The following is an 18,879-nucleotide window of genomic DNA, read 5'->3' as shown; positions in this document are numbered from 1 at the left end:
TTCCGTTCAACCGGCCCCTCTAGTGGAAAAGGCTGACTGGGACTTCTAGAAGCTGTATGCAAATCAAAGTCTTCTTTACCCCTTTGGTCAAGGGTCTAGATTGCCAAGCTTATTGGCCGTTTAGAAGACTTGCTAGCATCGATTCAATTGGGCAGTGCTACTTTTAAATTATCATCAGGTGCGTCATTGATCATTGGTCTGAATTTTCTACGGTTAGCAGAATTTTTTTTCCATCAGTTAGGTGAAACATGGAAGAAATCTTCAGCGTCTTTCATATGGAGCTACCTGATAAATTTCGATATATTTGTGTTTGATTTGACCACGGTTAATGACCATTCACATGATCATGTGAGGACCTTGCGAATTCAGAGAATTATACAAAGCAGTTCCTTGTAGTAACTTTTTTTTTTGTCACCGTATATTAGTATTGTATAGTTTTATAATTTTGATGAGATCCGGTGCTGGTCAATTTTTATAGATTTATGAATAGCAAAACGCTGGTCTGAGGACTGAGGTAGGACTGATTGTATTAGGATATCTTCATCTTCCAAACGAAGATACGCTGTTACTCTGTTTAAGCAATAGAGTTTGGAGATGGCTCAAAAATGCTTCAGATAGGAGTACTTTTTTAAAAAATTAAGATAATTAGTACTTATTTTAAACAGAAAACAGTTAAGATTGAGACGCGTTCTTCTGAAACGGACTCAACTCAAACGTGCCACTCTCACAGGGGAGAGATATCGACCTGATAGCCAGATGATTCGAATTGATCCAATCATGTGCATCGTCACCGATGCGCACCTGTGGAAATTCACACGACGAAACCACCCCCTCCGTCTCACAGCTCACAAATGGGAAACCCACCAAAAATGACAAGCATGCATCTGCCGAACGGCTCATCCTATTTTTGCATTGACTGCAGGAGGCCGAAGCACAAATGTTTCGTATTTACATCTTCTTTACACTATTTTTCACTTGAGGTACAGTGAACGGTCGTGTTGTACACATCTACTTGAACCAAAAATTGAGACCGGAGGAACGAACCCTGCAGGGCCCTGCCATGCCGTGGCATTCAGTTTGTGTCCGACTGCAACGGCCAGGCAGCGAGTGTCATACGGCGAACTGCTGCTTCAGGGACTTGGGCGTTTGGCCTCCCTTTAGCCTTACCTGCATGATCCAGCAAAGAGTTCATTAGCAAGATGCTATTGGAAACTGTTTTATTTCCGGCAACTAATACAATTCAATGCAGTTCTTTTGTGGGTAAATAATCGTTAGAAACTTCAAGATAATAGTTGGGGTTTCTCCCTGTTCAATACTGTGACAGTTAAAATTTGACAGGGTCGTGTAGATTCCCTGGCCATGAATATCACGCTAGAAACTGTCACGGATGTGAGGGATAGTGACAGGGTAAACAATTGCAGTTGTGATGTCAATTGAGCTCATTGTACACGGATGGCTGCATTTTCCAGATATTTCTAGAGAACTGTCCTGATCGGTCCACTAGGCTGTGACATCCAACGCATGGAAAATATGCTCAGGCCATTATGTTAGACTAATCTTCTTCATGCGGGTTTTCCTTCAAATTCTAATCGGTTTGGAGTGATTTGACAGTCTATTTTTTAATGATAAATGTGAAAAAAACTGAACCAGTACTAAATCGCTAATTAACAGCATTCCAGAGCAACAGTTACCAGTTAAACCGTGGGAACAATTCAGCTAGTAAACCATTACTGCAGTAATTACTCGTAGCTATCTGAAATTTCAGGTGGAGGTAAGAAGTTTGGTGGGGCTAGTTTGTGCGTGAGGAATCAGGAATCTCCAATGCAGAAATCGCGAGGACCTCCTTCGCACAGTTGCTCACAGGTACTCCGTCCAAAAAAAAAAAGATAAACGCTGGTTTCCGTATCCAATAATTGATAGTCAGTCTTATTTGAAAAAATTATGAAAAAAATTAAAAAAATAAGTCACGCATAAAGTATTAATTATGTTTTATCATCTAACAATAATAAAAATACTAATTATAAAAAAAATTTATATAAGACGGACAGTCAAACGTTGGCACGGAAACCCAAGGTTTGTCTTTTTTTTTTTCTTTTGGACGAAGGGAGTACACGGCTTGGTCGGCAAGGGCTAAAGCAGATTCCATGGCGCTATTTGACTATGTCGACGCGTTACCTATATCACATTTGGCCGAAAGCGTTTGCGCAAATGGGCAATACAGGATACACCCGGCAAGCGTATTGTTCTACAGAATCTCTCTAAAACACGGATTGGAATCTGGAAAGCTTGCATATTTTGGGTTTAATATGTTTCCAATCCACACTACAAGCTACAGCTAGGCGGAATCGTTTGTTTCTCTGTTTTGTGCGGGCGTGACATGGACTCGGTAAAAGAAACAATTGATACGATACGAGCAAAGAAAGGGAATCGATCACTTACAGCTTCGACGTCGATTCTGTAGACGAGCAGGCGGCGTCGCTCGCGGCAGCTGGCGCGGTAGGCCATGGCGATGTGCGCGGCGGCGAGCGCGAGCGACATGAGGAACATGGCCTCCACGGCGACGAGCTGGCCCTTGCCCTGCAGCCCCAGCACGGCCCTGTCGGGCGCCGCGCCGAACACCACGGCCGCCTTGGCGACGACGTAGCACACCGAGCCGACGCTGCACGCCACGGCCACCCACAGGTAGGCCGCGCCTCCCCCGCACGCCGTGTACGCGCCTGCACAACAACGCCCACCAAGTGCTCGTCAGCCAAACCACCATGACGACATGAGATCGATGAACACGCAGAAAAAAAGATTAAGGGGATCGCATCGAATCGCACATACGCTTGATACCGATTGCGTGGTGGGGTTACTCACAGAGGATGAGGAGGGAGCGCGCGGCGGAGACGGCGGGGAGGTCGACGAGCGATGACCGGAAGTGGAAGCCCCTGGCCTGGTCGATGAGCGAGGTGGGGTGGTTCGCGGCGCGGTGGAAGTTGGAGAGGAGCGCGGGCGGGAGTAGCAGGTCGAGGACGACGATGAGCAGCGGCGGCGCGCAGACGAGCAGCAGCGAGGCGAGCATGGAGACGAGGAAGAACACCGTCTTGGCCCACCGCCACGGCCGCGCCCACAGCCGCTCGTTGTGCACCAGCGGCAGCTGCAGCTTCGTCTTCTCCACCATGATCACCAACGTCGAGCGACCAATTCACCTACTAGCAGATATAGCCGCACTAGCAAGATCGATCGATCGAACCCGCTTTCTTCCAGTGGTTTACCGGTTTCGGTAGGGTTGCGGGATTGATGGGGGGGGAGTGGATTCGGTCGGAGGCGGCGAGCTTTTTAAGCGGAGGCGATCGAAGAACGCGAGACGGAAACGGGGGTTTTGGTGCGCCGCAGGGTCAGAGATGAATAGCGAATACCAGGAAGAAGAAGATGACGACGACGACGGGTAGTAAAGGGAGGAAGGAACAAGATTTGACCGGCCAGGTGGGCCCACGCGAGTACCCGACCCCACGGCCACGGGCTCACCTGGTGGGCCCCGTGGCTGCCCTTAGTCGCCACGCCTGCGCTGCGTCAGCATCTGCGTGGGCTTCGTTGAGAACCTTCCCCCGCGCTTGCGGCTTGCGTATTTCTCAACGAGTTTTCATCGCGGTTTCAGGTGTACGAAACTAGAGAATTATGGCGATTGTAGCAGTACATGAACACGTAGATAAATTCAGGGGAGAAAAAGAAACCGGTGGATGGAAATTCCTGGGAACACTTTGTGCTGCCGTGTAGTACGAATTACGGCGGCTATGCCTTTCAGGACTAGTTAACAAAATCTTTTATTACTAACAACTGCCATGCAGGGCCGGCCCTGGCCCTATGCAGCCGAGGCGACCGCCGGAGCCCATGATGGTGGAGGGGCCAACACCTAATACTAGTAGTCTAGTACCTCATCCGATGTTGAGATCAATGTTTTTTTATTCAGAATTAAATGTGTGATTCTTCGATGTTTGCGCCTGAGATTCTTAAGTTCGTTATGGATGCAGATTGCTATCCAAATGTTTTAGTTGCCTATCGAAATCTATTAACTGTACCTATGACGGTAGCTTCAGCTGAAAGAAGTTTCTCAAACTTGAAGTTTTGAAGAACTATTTGAGATTAACTATGTCAAAAAAAGGTTAAATGGCTTGGCTATGTGCTCAATTGAGAAGGATATCTTGAACACTATTGATTTTAATACCGTTATTGATGATTTTGCATCAAGAAATGCCCGAAGAAGTATCTTTTCATGGGAGCAACGGATATGATGGGGTTTTGTTCTTCATTAAGTTAATGAATAATGATATTAGTTCCAAGTTACAAATATATTGTTATTTTTATTTCTTCATAATTACCAGACATGTTAAATTTAATATATGGTGTATTTGTTATCGTTTTGCAAGTAAAATTATTATCTCTATATCATAAAATTTTATATATATAGTTTAGAGGGCCCATCGCGATGAGTTCGCTTAGGGCCCTCAGAATCATAGGACCGGCTGCCATGAGTTGTTCATTGCTTATTCATGAGCCAAATGGAGCGACGTACTACTTCTAGAAGGAAGTGCAATTTGTCAGCGCGATCCCTGTTATCCACCTGTCTCTCGTTTGCAACGTTTATCAGAAAACCGATCGTGTAATGACCAAACGGAAAAAAACGACAGGCTGATAGCAGTACACACGACTAAAAAAACCCGTGCTTTTGGACACAACACATGGCAGCCATGTGACTCAAAACGCGATCGGGGCAGTTCAAAACATCCCAGGTTGAAAACCACATGGCCGCGATCGATTTCGACGCACACCACCACCGGTACTCCCCCTCTCCACATGCCGTGATTTCCGCTACAATTTCGCAGCGGCGCCAACGTCCCGATCCCTTGTGGTGGAGTTGGGAAGCCGCGGGGCGGCGCGCGCATGCGGTAACCGTTAACGGCCGCCCTCGTGATAGCCACGAGTCCAAAGGCCTAAAAAAAAAACTCGGTCCTCCATGGCTAGCCGCCCTGCAGATCGTCGTGGATTATTAAGCGACCGGCCGTCCCGTTCCCCCACATTTTTTACGAGGATTCTCACGGGTTTTGAGTGCTGGGACCTGACCCCTTGGAGAGTCTTGGACGGCTTGTCTGGCTGAGTTGAGTATAGCTGCTGACCAGATCAACACTTCCAAGGCGAGCTTTCTGCCAGGTAGCAGCACTGCTGCCTGCGTCTGAAACTCTGAATTGTTTGGCCCGGGAGCATCTCGGTTAATTGCAATATCAGGGTATTCTTCTCGAATTAACCGTGGGTTTGTTTGTTGCGTGTGCCCTCTGCGTGTTTCTGGCATTCTGGTTTCAGAAATCAGAACGATGGATTTCGATCAGTTGACGACTGAATATTTAAGAGAATCTTGGTGACGGAATCACGAGCAACTGTTGCTTGTTTGACAAAACGCCAAGAAGCTTCTGATGGTGATCTGATCATGTTTCTTGTTTGACAAACCATGGAGAAGTTTCCGCTGATGATCACAACGGGAGTTTTTTTCGTTCTCTCTCCTTCGTTGTTGGTTTGAGTTTGACCGGGAGCTGTCGTTTACTCGTTTAGGGCCTTTCAGTAATCAGAACCTACCCCACTACTAGTATTGCTGGTCTTTCCTTCACGCATTACTTTTCCTCCGGTCAAAATTTGGACTCTATGCAAATATATTCACGTGCAAGAGCTGGAGCTTCTAGGTTGAGCTAATTGCAACACTCGCTGTTAATTGTACAACCTGCTGTTGTTTGTGAGTTCATCATATCTTTGAGCACGGGACAACTGCAAATAGGTGTCAATTGTGGATTGTATGGATGCCACGCTGTCTATAATAAATGCTGCAAACTCTGAACCCAGCTGTTGTAAATTCGTAGAGTACCACTACATACAAACCGGCCGTTCCACGTGCCAATGATGCACTCAAGTTTGTTTTTATATAAGCAAGTTGAAAATACAGGATAGGCTAGCTAAATGCTCAAAAAAAAAAGAAGAGAGGGTTTTTATTTTTACAGGGTAGGCCAGATATTTGCTTTGTATGAGTCCAATTGGAGGGTGATTAGAGGATAAGACAATCCCACGTCACCCCAACTTAAATTCTAAAACCAGTGCGCCTTGTGTCACATCTTTATCTCTTTGCCTTTTGACTTCTCCTGATCTCCTCATCGTCACGGGCTAATCCACTTACCACTCAAATCTCCGGCATGAGTTAACCAGAAGACTCCTTTTCCGTGTAAAGCAGGGCCTTTAATTGTAGCCCTTGAAAGATTGTGATTAGGATTAATCCGAATCTAGCTTCTTATCGTTAATCCCCTTTCTCCTGACAGCACCTCTGTTGCTTGCCTACCCCCAACCAATTCTCACGTGTGCCCCAAACCGAATTAACGGCCAGCAGCTGGTTTGTTCATCACCACTGCAAGCTATTGAGCACATGATCCTGTCAAGCCAAAGATGGCAGCAACATATCAATTTGTGTTATGCATTTGAATTGTCGAGTACACATCTCTCCGATCACGTGTGATTAATTAGATATGACACCAGAAAGACGTACTGTATCCTGCAAGCAAATCATAATATCATATTGTACAGATTTGAATGACGGGATCAGCCATGGGAAAAAAGTTGGCAACAATTCCAAATTATTGCGGTGCGAGCAGCGACGTCACTGCTTTGATATTTCGCGGCATGCAGTGAGTAGAGGCGGAGCTCGGCCGTTTCAGGTGATGAGGTCACATGCCGATGCCGCCATGGCCGCCCGTACGATTTCCTCCCTCGCGTGAGCTCAGCTCGATCATACGACAGCGACCATGGCCGCCATATGGCCGTGTATTTCCCCATCGTTTCTTCCATAGTTCGCACATTCCGTTCGTATGACTACAGTACTGTTATGTACCGCCTTCGATCAGAGTCGATCTCCTTACGAATTGATCTGCCGTATCCCCTATTCCCCTGCGAATCGTCCATACAACGTGCTTGACTATCCGTTCGATCTCTTATGTACGGTCGAGATCGAGAATCCACCTTTGCATCGGAGGCCCCCCTTTTTTATTGCACCATCAAGTATATCCTGGGCTGGATTAAACTCTACATTGCTAGCACTCTGGTGGCTAGGGTTTCCTATTTAGGGGGTGTTTAGATCCAGGGTGTAAAGTTTTGGCGTGTCACATCAGGTATTATATATGGTGTTGCATAAGGTGTTCGGACACTGTAAAAAAACTAATTACAGAATCCGTCGGTAAACCGCGAGACGAATTTATTAAGCCTAATTAATCCATCATTAACACATGTTTACTGTAGCACCATATTATTAAATCATGGAGCAATTAGGCTTAAAAGATTCGTCTTGCAAATCAGTCGTAATATGTGCAATTAGTTATTTTTTAAGCATATATTTAATACTTCTTAAAGTGTTAAACGTTCGATGTGACATGGTGAAAAAAATTTGGGGTGAGAGCTAAACAGGACCTAATGGAGGAAGCACACCATGATCAATTTAAATATGTAAAATAAAACATTTTTATAAATATTTTAATAAAAATAAAATAAAAAAGTTCCTCGTCTTTCCATCCTGTAAGATAAGCCTGGCCCAGGAAATAAAGGATAATCAATTTAAATCCTCACTGGACTGGATCGTGCCTTGTGCTCAGTTTAACAGGACCATCAAATGTTCAGTCCGATGTCAGGAGACGAAGGGAAAGCGGAGGCACATTTGTGGAGTATAGGAAGAAGTTCACTCTGACTCCCTTAACTAATGGCTAAATCTGATTCGCATTCTTAAACCACAATTCCTGATACACTCTCGGCGGTTTCACTGACGTGGCTCCTACGTGACAGTGTCGATCTGTCTTAGTCCCACGTAGCGTTTATGTGGCACTAGAATTAAAAACATATACGTGGGACCCATTTATCATTCACACAAAAAAAACATTTGTGGGACCCACTGATATGTGGGCCCACATCCTTTCTTCCTCATCCCTCTCTCCCTTCTCTCTTTCTCTTTTCTCTTCCCTTTCTCTTTCCTTTTGGCTGGAGCAGCGGCGGTGACAGGCAAGTGAGGGTCGAAGCGGTGAAGGGGAGCCCACAACGGTGATCACGAAGGAAGCGGTAGAGACATGGTCGACGAGGTCGATGCCGACGCCATCTCTCCCCGCTCTTATCCCCCTATGCTCCGTCACATGAAGGGCCTCTCGATGGACGAGTGACAGGGGTGGCGCCGTGGTGGGCAACAACAAGATGAGGGAGAGGGTCGGAGGGGAGATCTCCAGCTCCCCGATGACTTCGCAACCAGGCTGCGCCAACCTTGTCGTGTCATCGCCACCCATGGACTCCATCGTAGGGTAAAGTAGAAGGCATGGACTCCGCCGAGGGAATCAAATTACACTGGTTTTAATAGTTGGGGGGTGGTCGAGATATTCGGTATTATGGTTTAGGGATACAAAACAGATTCGATTGCTAGTTAAGGAAGTTAAAGTGGACTTATTCCGTGGTATATATGTTGCTTGTCGCTACCATTGGTAGACCTTGACGAGGATAGGGTTCTTAGTGAGCGGGGGTGGTGTCGTTGCAGAGGATGGAGAAATGCGTCCGAGGGACCAGCCACCGTCACTGCCAATGCCGTAGGAGAGTAGGGGTGGGGAGGATGAGGAGGGAGAGATAAGAATGGAGACATGTGAGACCCACTTTTGTTTTGTCACGTAAACAGCTAGTCAGCACGAGTAAACCGGGTCAACTTGCCACGTCAGCGAAACCACCCATCAACAGCGCGAGTGAAGGATCTAATTTAATCGGGTTTGCAAGCTGAAAGTTTAATATTTCTGGCATTACGGATAGGGTTTGTAAATTAAACTCAGCGTAAAGGTGAGGGTTGCCATGTGGACTTATTCCGCCTTACGACATACCAACAGCATGGAACCCATCAAGGCCCACTACCATCTAGCCCAGCTGATAGACTATGAGGCCCAGTCTTACATTCCACGTTTTGTCACTTTTGGATCGTTGGGTCGCTCGTCGTGTTCCGTAAACCCCACCCCGTCTCCGCAGATCCGCTCTAGCTGCACGCCTGCACCTTGCTGGCTTGGCGAGTGGCGACGAACCAAATGGACTCGCATCGTTGTCGCCGGGGCCGGTCACCCGCCGTCTGTGCAAGCCGTCGTCGTTCGTGCCGTCCATTACCTCGGTCGATCACGTCCAAAACACTCTACAACCAAGGGAAAAAAAAGAAAAGAAAATTGGGGAAAAACTTTGGACGACTCCGCCTCGTTGACCGGCGGGCCATGGCCATCAGTTAACGAGGCCGCACAAATCGGACCCGATCCAACGGCCGAAACCCCACCGAAACACCGTCGTTTTCCTCCCCTCTTTTCCCCTCCTCCCCCGCGCCCCAAAAAGAGAGAGAGAGAAGGATAGTGGCTTGGTGCAAGTGCGCTCCCCCCCCCCCCCCCCCCCACATCTCCCGCAGAGTCCACGGCCGATCCATCCCCTCGTGCAGGCCGCCGGCGGCGGGGAGGAGGAGGAGGAGGCGATGGCGTCGTCGCAGGCCAACCTCGACAAGATGCAGCTCCGCCAGAGCTACCGCAACCTCTGGCACTCCGATCTCACCAGCACCATCCAGGCCGACTTCCCATGTATGTCAACTTTTCTTTTTCCCCCCTCTCTGCGAATGCTAATACTGCGCCTTCCCATGGCGAGATTTCGTTCTGATGGGTTCTCCCTGTCGTTGTTGCTGCTGCTGATGCAGATTGCTGCCTCGCGCTCTGGTGGTAAGCGATCCTCGTCGATCTCCCCGGCTCCATTTTTTTTTACCCCGACCTGATATATTCGACGCCCCCCTTTTCTTCTAGATCTGGGCGAATCTGTCTTTTTATTTCTGAATTAAACTAGGGTTTAAGGAATTCTAAGTCTGATGAGCATAAGGACAATGTGTGATTCCGCATTGAGTTGTTCAATCACTCGCAGCCGTGGAGATTGCCTAGATTCTTAATGCCTGTTTATTATGCGCTTGTTTGCATTCTTAAATTTGATCGGATTTTAGGTGCGAGGAATACATTGCGACATTAAGGGACGCGTTGCACCTTTGTCAGTTCCTTTTATTCTTTATTACTGAAAGGACCGCGGAATTTAGATTGGCCTCAGGAATCAGATCCAGGATGACACATTACTGTTTCATGTAATATATTTTGTTCAACATTACGCTTCAAAGTTCTCATAATGGCAAAAGTAAAACGGTTCCTGGATAGGAACTAAACTGAAGTTTGTCGTTTTAAAGACAGCTCCATTAGCTTCAAGCATCAGCAGCGTCAATGAGCAGTCACCGCATAGGTTCTTTGATTTTCATGCAATGCTTTCCTGATTTCCCTAGTCACCTCCTCGACCAGCATTACTTTCCTCTGCAGCCGCAAGGCAAAGGCATTTTGTCTCTATCGCAATGACCCATATGGGGTAATACGGGATATTCGATAAGATACTATCAGCGTGATGGATCCACAAAGCCCATTCAGTACCTGCAGGCCCTAAAAGAAAGATATCTTTTGAATCCACATTGGTGCCAGTGTTTGTACATTCCATAAGAATTGCAATAAAATGCGTTGAGAGCATATATGGTAGTCCTTTCATTTGTCTAGTTCTATTTCTTGTTTAAGTTCCCGCCCTCAAGCTCATTCTGGACCATGTCACCTTATCATCAATAGCTATCCACAAAAAAGATTTTAGTCTTCTGGGTACTCTGCTTTTCCACAGGCATTGCATTTAAACGGAGTCGTGTTTCATTAATCTGTACAATGATATTCTGTGGTGTCTTTGAGTAGGCAGAATTAGCATTTAGAAATGTTAATTTTTTACCCAGTATTTGATCTTTTACATTCCCCCCTTTCTGTTCAGTGGACCATGTGTGTCATACATGCTTCGCAAAAGGGCTCTGTATAATGACATGTCAAGGTGGGGTTTCTTCTATTTTCTTCTACTTGCTATGGTTAGATACGAACATTGTGTTAGACCTCCCTGAATCCATTCCCCTGCACCTCTGTCTTGTAGATATGTCTGCTGTGCTGGGTACATGCCATGCAGTGGGAAGTGTGGTGAAAGCCGATGCCCAGAGTTCTGTCTTGCTACTGAGGTACAAGATCCATTCCCTTTTTTGCTGATAACCTTTTGATGACTGATTAGGCTGAATTTATAGGCAGCATGTCACATGTAACAGTTCTCATGTGGCTATGAGTATTGATGGTTTTTATATTTCTTTTCTTTGCTATCTGGCTTTGTAATCAGCCTGTAAAGACTGTTCCATTTCCGGTAATATGATTATTTATTTATTTATTTATTTTTTTTTTTGGGGGGGGGGGGAAAGTGGTGGCCACCCCTTGCTAAAGAAAAGGAGTATTGATGGTTCCTTCTGTAATATTTGATTACCTATATTTTCTACTGATTTCTGGATTTCACATATTTGTTGTGCTCAAAAAGCATGCTTTTCATGGTATTTCTGATAGTCTGAAATACAGTTCAGTATGACAATATTTTTTCTGTTCTTCTTTTTTCAATGAAAGAGCACCAGGGTCAATGATTCTGGGGTAAGGATAATTTGGCTGTATTTTGTTGTTATCTTGTTTGATCAATCGTATATATCTCAGATTAGAACGGGAACATGTAATGCTTGTCTTGAATGGAGTAATCTCCAATACTGTCACTATTCCTTTAATTATGCTATTTTTGTGCTTACCTTAGAACTAACTAGTACTTTATTTTTCAGGTGTTTCTGTGCTTTGGTAATTCAGTTGCTTCAACCCGCTTCTTGCTCCAAGATGAATTCAACATACAGACAACTAAATGCGATAACTGCATCATTGTACTGTCACTGTCCTCTTGTTGTTTGTTTTACTAACTTTTAGGTATAATTCCTATGTTCCCTTTCTATGAGACTATAACACTGCAGAAGATCACTCTTTTCCTGTAGGGCTTCATGTTCTGCCTCCAACAAATTGCTTGTATCTTCTCTATAGTTGCCGCTATTGTTGGTAGTGAAGAGCTTTCAGAGGCTTCCCAAATCCTTTCCTGCTTGTCTGATATGGTCTACTGCTCGTAAGCTCTCATAACTCTGTTATTTTCTCTTCTCCATAGTTAAGTCCCCCAATGTTGATAATCTTGTGACCTGTGCACCATTTTTTTTTTGCAGGGTTTGCGCCTGTATGCAGGTAAACATACATAATATCTTTGGTGATTATTTACTCACTCTTCTTAACCTTTGCGTATCCATCTTATCCACTGAAATGCATGTGCAGACCCAACACAAAATTGAAATGGACAAGAGAGATGGGAAGTTCGGCCCACAGCCCATGGCAGTGCCTCCAATGCAGCAAATGTCGCGCATCGATCAGCCTATTCCACCTCCTGTTGGGTACACACCACAACAGCCAGCATACGGTCAGCCTTATGGTGGCTATCCTCCTGCTCCGCCTGCTCAAGGTTATCCACCAGCTGCTTACCCTCCGGCAGGTTACCCCCAGGGTGGTGCATACCCTCCCCCTGGCTCTTATCCCCCACCTGGTTCCTACCCGCCTCAGGGCTCCTACCCTCCTCCACAAGGTTACTACGGCAAGTAAAGGAAATGCAGAAATTGGAGATATGTCTTTGTGACGAAATCGGTATATTGTGAACAATGTAAACATTAGGGTGGTTGTAGTGTTATTATAGGTGATGTCGATATATTAATCGATCTGTGACTGGTCTGGGTGGTAAACTGCAAACATAATTTGGATTCCTCCGGGTGTGGTATACTGTGAACCCGTTTCGTAGAAATTATCAGCTCCCCGTGTTGATCATTCTTGAATACGTTCTTCTCTGAATAAAGGATCGCCATGAAATGTCAACTTAGATTTGGAACTTTTTATCAGAATTTGGTGATAACATTGCCTGTGTAGATTGTTGCTTGTCTACAACGAACAATCAACAACTGGAGCTTGTATGTGACCCGTGTTATGTCTGAATCTCTGAATATTACGTCTGAGAGCAACACAGATTGACGCATCAGATACTTTTTTTTTTTCACCAGAACTTTGAATTTACGATCAGTATATGTTTGGTTGCTTTATAGATTTTGGACATGAGTAGCTGGATAGCAACCTCTATATGGATTATGGGTGCTGTTTTTCGCTGCCAATCTTCAGGGAACCAACGTGCAGCGTCTTCCGAGACAGTGAGGTCTCAACGGAGTTGTCCGTTCTGGTTGAGACGTAGCTAGCCGTGCACTAGCTCCAGCCTTAATTGATTGGAATATTTGACAATCAGCACAGCGATTATCTGGAAGATGTTAAGCCACATACTAATGAGGAAGACGATGCAAAACTATCACTAACCACACACTAAAAAACAGAAACGTGAATATATATATGGTTGGTCTTGTGTCCCTGCTGGCTTGCTGGAAGGGCTCTCGCATATACGCCGGAAATTTTCGGGATTATCATGAGAGGCTAGTGCCAGCCTTAATTTGTCTTGTGGTGTTGGTTAGGCCTAATTGTCCAATTAATCACCAATAGTCCAACTCCAGTTTGGCATACCTGCTACTACTTGATACAAGGCCCACAAATATAGATAGAGATTCCGTTCCATCCATAAACGCAGTTGAATTAATGCTGGATTGCAATGGCGTGCGCTTTTTGATTATTTGACTAGCAGAAGGTTATAGAATGGTCAATGTATATGCACAGCAAATGAATTAGTCTTGGGGTTATGTATGCATGCAGGTACACCCACGACAACAAAATTAAAAACTATACCAACAAGAAGAATTTGCTTGAGCATATCTGCTCAAAAATTACAACGCATATGCCAGTGGTCAGACTAGTATGTATGTCATGAATTTGTCACCTCTGACTAATTAATAACTAGATATACAATTTAAGATGATCTTATTACTTATGAGTCACCATGTCTTCTTTTGATTTGATTAGCGAGTACGTCAGGTATACATTTTTTTCTGCCCTTTACCTGTATTACATATAGAAAAAAGAAGTTTGTGTTATAATTCAGTTGTTAATTACTGAAACATCAACATTGTATTACTGTGGATAAAATACTTGGATAACGGTTTGTTTACCTTTTACGCTTTGATTTAAGGGTTGATGTCTGTGAGTTGTTGTGCCAGTTACGCTTTCTCTGATTGATGAACCAGTTGTTGATTTGCTTGAGCTGCAGGCCAGTCTCTTCAACAAGCTTTGCCTTATCATCCTCCTGTACCAAGAAAATATATATGCCACTCAACCAACTGTATTATATCCATGCAATTCTTCGTGCATATCTGATTAGCTAATTAATAAATATTATTGCTTCTTGCTATATTATATATAAATATTAATTGTAAAGTTAGCACATCAAGATATATTGATCAACAAGTTGGAGAACAGCTAAGAAGGGCTATCTCGACTAGTAGCTAGTTAGTTGCACTCTTGCAAGCATGCTTGATAGGTACAATGTACTCACCGTGGGGTATGGCCACTTGGAGTGTTGCTGCCACCATTGCTTGAGTATGGTGGTGGTGTCCCCAGGCAACTTTCCTGCCCTCCTCTTCCTCAATATTTCTTCTCTCACATCCTCAATCCTTGACTTGAAGCCCTGTAACGAATTTAATAATTTAATCAGAGATAAGATTGCAAAAGTACGTATCACCCTCTAGTTAATTACATAATCCAATATAATTAATTTAGGAACTGATTGAAGAACTAGCAATAGCATGCATGCATCCAGAAGTAGCTAGTCTTAGTCAGTTATTGTCAGTCACATATATAGCTGAGGCGCCGCATCAAACATGACACCAATTAATATGATATGCAATGATCTAGGCTCAGTCTTCAGTCAAAGTATTCTATGACACAGTACAAGGAACTTAAGAAGGAGATTTTCATGCTAGTAACTAGCTCATTTAAGCTGATCATGCACTGTTTTTGCCCTAAAAAGCAGCTAGCTAGCAGCAGTAGTACTATTTTAGCTAGCTCGGCATGATCCTTGCATGAACAGTCTCTTATCAATGTTTAAGCATGTTAAATGAACACGCTTAAACATTGATAAGATATATGCATGCATGAGTTGAAGAGACGAATGTAGGTGCATGCAAGACGTAAGAAGAAATTAATAACAATGCATGCATGTACCTGCTTGAGCTCAATCTTGAGCTCTTGCCTGACCCGCTCCATGAGGGATCGCTCGGAGTCGGTGGGCATGAGCGGGCCGAAGCCCATGAGGTCGTGCCCGTCCGAGCCCATATCCATCGGGCCCTCCAGCATCGGCGCCGTCTCATCCTCGTCCTCCGACATGGTCGCCCCTGTCCCTTCCTCCAAAGTTGCACCTGATGATCAATTGCATATGCATCCAGGTAAGTGTAAATCAACTACTGTAGTTAATTAATTGATGATCACATCTCTTGTAACTGTCCTATTTCTTTAATTTATTTGATTAGTTATTCCTATATCTAATAACATGAAAAATTAAAGATTAGCTTGAAGCAAGTATAATAACATGAAAAAGAAGAGCTAGTAGCTAGCAAAGTTTGTCGGTTATATTCAATCTAGATTGTGCTACACAGTGAGTTAGAGCTAATTAGCTAGGGCATGCATGCAGTACGGAGGCATGCATGAGGGCTTTGTCGACGTCGGCGATCGATCGAGCTGCATGAACTGGAACGTGTGAGATCGAGCAGAGATAGACAGTTGTACGAGCTATGCGCATGGCCACTTGAAACAGCTTGAAAGCTACCCAATCGAAAAGATGTCTCTGATTTGGAGTTTTGCATATGCAGCTCTCGCCAGCTGCATTGCCTGCATGAAACAGCTCGCAGGAACTACTAGCTAGCTACCAGTGTACTTTGAACTGCCTAGCTAGATAAGTTAGCATATTATAGCTCCAATTCGATCTTCGTCTTTATTTCTTCTTCTTCTTCTTCTTCTTCTTCTTCTTATTATTATTATTATTATTATTATTATTATTATTATTATTATTATTATTATTATTATTATTATTATTATTATTATTATTATTATTATTATTATTATTATTATTATTATTATTATTATTATTATTATTATTATTATTATTATTATTATTATTATTATTATTATAGTTTTTTTAAAGTAGCATGGCTTTGATGTTATGCTCTAAAGCAACCAAAACCAACTGAAGCGCGCGCGCGCACACACACCAAAATAAAAAATAAAAATAAAAATTCAACCTATAAAGAACCTTAGAATCCAGGTCAAAAGAGTGGACTAGTAATTTAACAACTTCCCAGTGTCCTAATTTACAGGTGAAATGTAATTTTTCTCTACCTACAATTGAAGTTTACGTATGTATGCGCATGCTAAGTTTTCAACATCTATTTCGCCAATCATCATGGGTGTTTTTCTTCAGTTACATTACATCAACCCTGATGCTTTTTGAATATGCAATGACTACTATAGTTGAATCCCAATCGATGCATCATGATTATGACGATGCCCCTCATGATAAGAGGACGATCGCCAAGAGCTCGATCGGCCGGTCATATCATGTCATGTGACACACCTTCCACTTTCCATGGTCGTGTGTGATATATATTATTCGACAGAAGCGAAGCACCTGAATCATTTAATTAGCTAGTCGATTAGACGAGAGGCATGGACTTTCAACTCCGAGCCAGGATTAGCATGGAACCTAGATGACTTTCATGTAACCTAGATTCTGTTTGAGGGAGCTTTTGATAGTCGTAGCTTCTTTTATATAACCTTTTTTTTCAAACAGTTTAAATTTTCATCTAGATTCTAAGAAATTATAGTTATTGAATTTAAAAAATGAACTAGAAGTTTAAAGTTAGAAAACCTATTTTTTTCCATATTCTCACCAATTGAGTGATTGACTACTAACTAGCTATGCTTCCTAAAATCTCAAAGCTCTCCAAATAAGGCTTAGGTAGCTGTTACACTACCTACTAGCTTTTCAATATCCTCTCAGCGATTTCTCGCTAGCTAGCAACCAACCAACCAATCGGCCATGACCGAATGGCAGCGCTTGATCTGCGCCGGAGATGGCTAAATGCATTTTATAAGTTCATGGATTGTTTTCTTAGATAACAGATTAATATCCAGCCTCTACACTAATAAGGATGTATATATCCAACCCATGGTTCTCTTAGCAAAGGATAGTTTCATTAGATTTATGCCAAATAGTTGGTTCAAATTTTGTTGTTGGAATTTTTTTTATTTCAACTGATCATAAACCTCCAATTGAGACTTTGTGAGAAAAGAAGAAAAATAGCTAGCTAGTCACCTCATATCAGTATATATATGAACTGATTAAGTTAATTTTACCAAGGGTATCACGTCTAACTACGTACACATATATATATATATAGGCCTTAGAAACCTTGACTATGCTATTCTCTGTTAATAACACAAAATGATTATAAAAAAAAATTGGTGCCCTTGTTTTTGAACTGGAAGGATTTTATGCTAAAAAGGAATATCTGAAATTGTTTTCGTGACATCTACCGTTGGGCTTCTGGGCTTTCCCTAGTATACGGGCTGCCATCTATGTGGGCCTTGGTAATTCCGTGTTATTTATCATTCCATTGATTCGAGTATAAACATCAGCAATAAAGTCGCTGTTAGGTACGTGTGTTAGAGTTTTCATATTTAACTAATCTCCTCTGAATACACCTGTAGAAACCGGAACCTTAGAAGTCAAGGCATGCAAATCTGTTGAGAGGGAATCAAGAGACCATATATATGTTTGAACAAGACGCTGCAACTAATATATCACTGCAAGAGCTAGCGGCAACGAACTAAAAAAAAACAATTTCACCATCTAATCTAACTAACGAGAAGAGCAAAAAGGTGAACAAAAATCATAAAGACGACACCATGGAAATCGAAAAAAAAATACAGAAAAGAAGGCGGCGAGAAGGAGAGGGAAAGTAATGAAATATGTAATATATAGTGGAAAATATGTAATGCATGTATGATACTGTAGTAGTTAATTACCGGTTAGGTCCTGCAAGGATTGCTCGATCTCGCGGCACGCCATGACGGCCTCCACGGCGTGCACCCGGACGTGCTGCTGCAGCTGCTCCCTGAACGAGCACAGCAGCATCATGTACTGCGCCTGCATCGATCATTTCAGTATGCATATATACAGTTAGCTTGGCTGGATAGCTTCTAGTTAATCATGTAGCTAGTGCGTACGGTATGATACTTGCATGTAATGTATGCATGCATGCACAAATGCAAAGATTAAATTCAACCTAGTGAAATTAATCAAGCATGGCGCATCGAACTCAGGAAGAAATTAAATAGATGCGTACGAGGAAGGAGTCGAGCTCCTGCTTGTCGTGGGGGGAGAGGAAGGGGCGGTGGTGCGCGGCGTAGGAGTGGAGGAGGCCGCTGGACTGCGCGAGCTGCGCGTCGATCAGCGGGAGGTGGTCGATGGGCGTCGCCACGCGCAGGCAGCCCACGTGCGCCGCCACCAGCTGCTCGCACAGCGGGTGCACCGCGATCTCCCCCTTGAGCAGCTGCCGCTCCTCCGCCTCCGCCGCCGCCGCCGCCGCCGCAGCCGCCGCAGCAGCCGCCGCCGTCGCCGACGACGACGAGCACTCCCCGCCTCCTCCGCCGCCGGTGAACGACCCCACGCCCATCTCCATGCCTCCGTGATCACCGCCTTGCATACACAACACGATACGCGTATACACCGATCGATCGAACTCGCCGCGCGCGCGCGCACCAAGAGCGAGCGAGCTTGTTGGGCTCGATCGGTTGGTGCGCGTGCTCGCTCGCGCGGGTGACCGTGGCCGTTGGGTACACGTATGTATAGCTGTAGCTAGAGCTCTCGCTAGCTAGCTCTAATGGCCAGCGAGAAGGC

At 44.3% G+C, this 18,879-nt stretch overlaps 3 protein-coding genes across 4 annotated transcripts; 1 reads left to right on the top strand and 2 right to left on the bottom strand.

The window, feature by feature from the left end:
- Positions 1-883: 883 nt before the first annotated feature.
- On the bottom strand, positions 884-3,357 carry LOC4331451 (uncharacterized). The gene is made up of 3 exons (XM_015772732.3): positions 2,860-3,357; positions 2,440-2,717; positions 884-1,167 (listed from the first exon to the last, which is right to left on the bottom strand). The coding sequence occupies exons 1-3, from the start codon at positions 3,161-3,163 to the stop codon at positions 1,111-1,113; spliced, it is 639 nt and encodes a 212-aa protein (XP_015628218.1). The 5' UTR covers positions 3,164-3,357; the 3' UTR covers positions 884-1,110.
- A 6,101-nt stretch (positions 3,358-9,458) lies between these two features.
- On the top strand, positions 9,459-12,873 carry LOC4331450 (uncharacterized). Its single transcript, XM_015777608.3, has 8 exons — positions 9,459-9,635; positions 9,749-9,770; positions 10,888-10,944; positions 11,041-11,122; positions 11,753-11,848; positions 11,957-12,081; positions 12,176-12,194; positions 12,282-12,873. Exons 1-8 carry the CDS (start codon positions 9,533-9,535, stop codon positions 12,600-12,602), a joined length of 825 nt encoding a protein of 274 aa, XP_015633094.1. The 5' UTR covers positions 9,459-9,532; the 3' UTR covers positions 12,603-12,873.
- A 779-nt stretch (positions 12,874-13,652) lies between these two features.
- On the bottom strand, positions 13,653-18,879 carry LOC4331449 (homeobox protein knotted-1-like 3). Of its 2 annotated transcripts, XM_015773433.3 has the most exons (6): positions 18,326-18,796; positions 18,006-18,126; positions 15,147-15,340; positions 14,479-14,610; positions 14,096-14,229; positions 13,763-13,986 (listed from the first exon to the last, which is right to left on the bottom strand). In XM_015773433.3, the coding sequence occupies exons 1-6, from the start codon at positions 18,683-18,685 to the stop codon at positions 13,983-13,985; spliced, it is 945 nt and encodes a 314-aa protein (XP_015628919.1). In that variant the 5' UTR covers positions 18,686-18,796; the 3' UTR covers positions 13,763-13,982. The 2 variants fall into 2 exon arrangements, with proteins under 2 accessions (NP_001388957.1, XP_015628919.1); NM_001402028.1 differs by having other exon boundaries at positions 13,653-14,229; positions 18,326-18,879.

Source organism: Oryza sativa, chromosome 3 (assembly GCF_034140825.1).
Source record: "Oryza sativa Japonica Group chromosome 3, ASM3414082v1".
NCBI lineage: Eukaryota > Viridiplantae > Streptophyta > Magnoliopsida > Poales > Poaceae > Oryza > Oryza sativa.
This window is presented reverse-complemented; position numbering and strand designations above follow the sequence as displayed.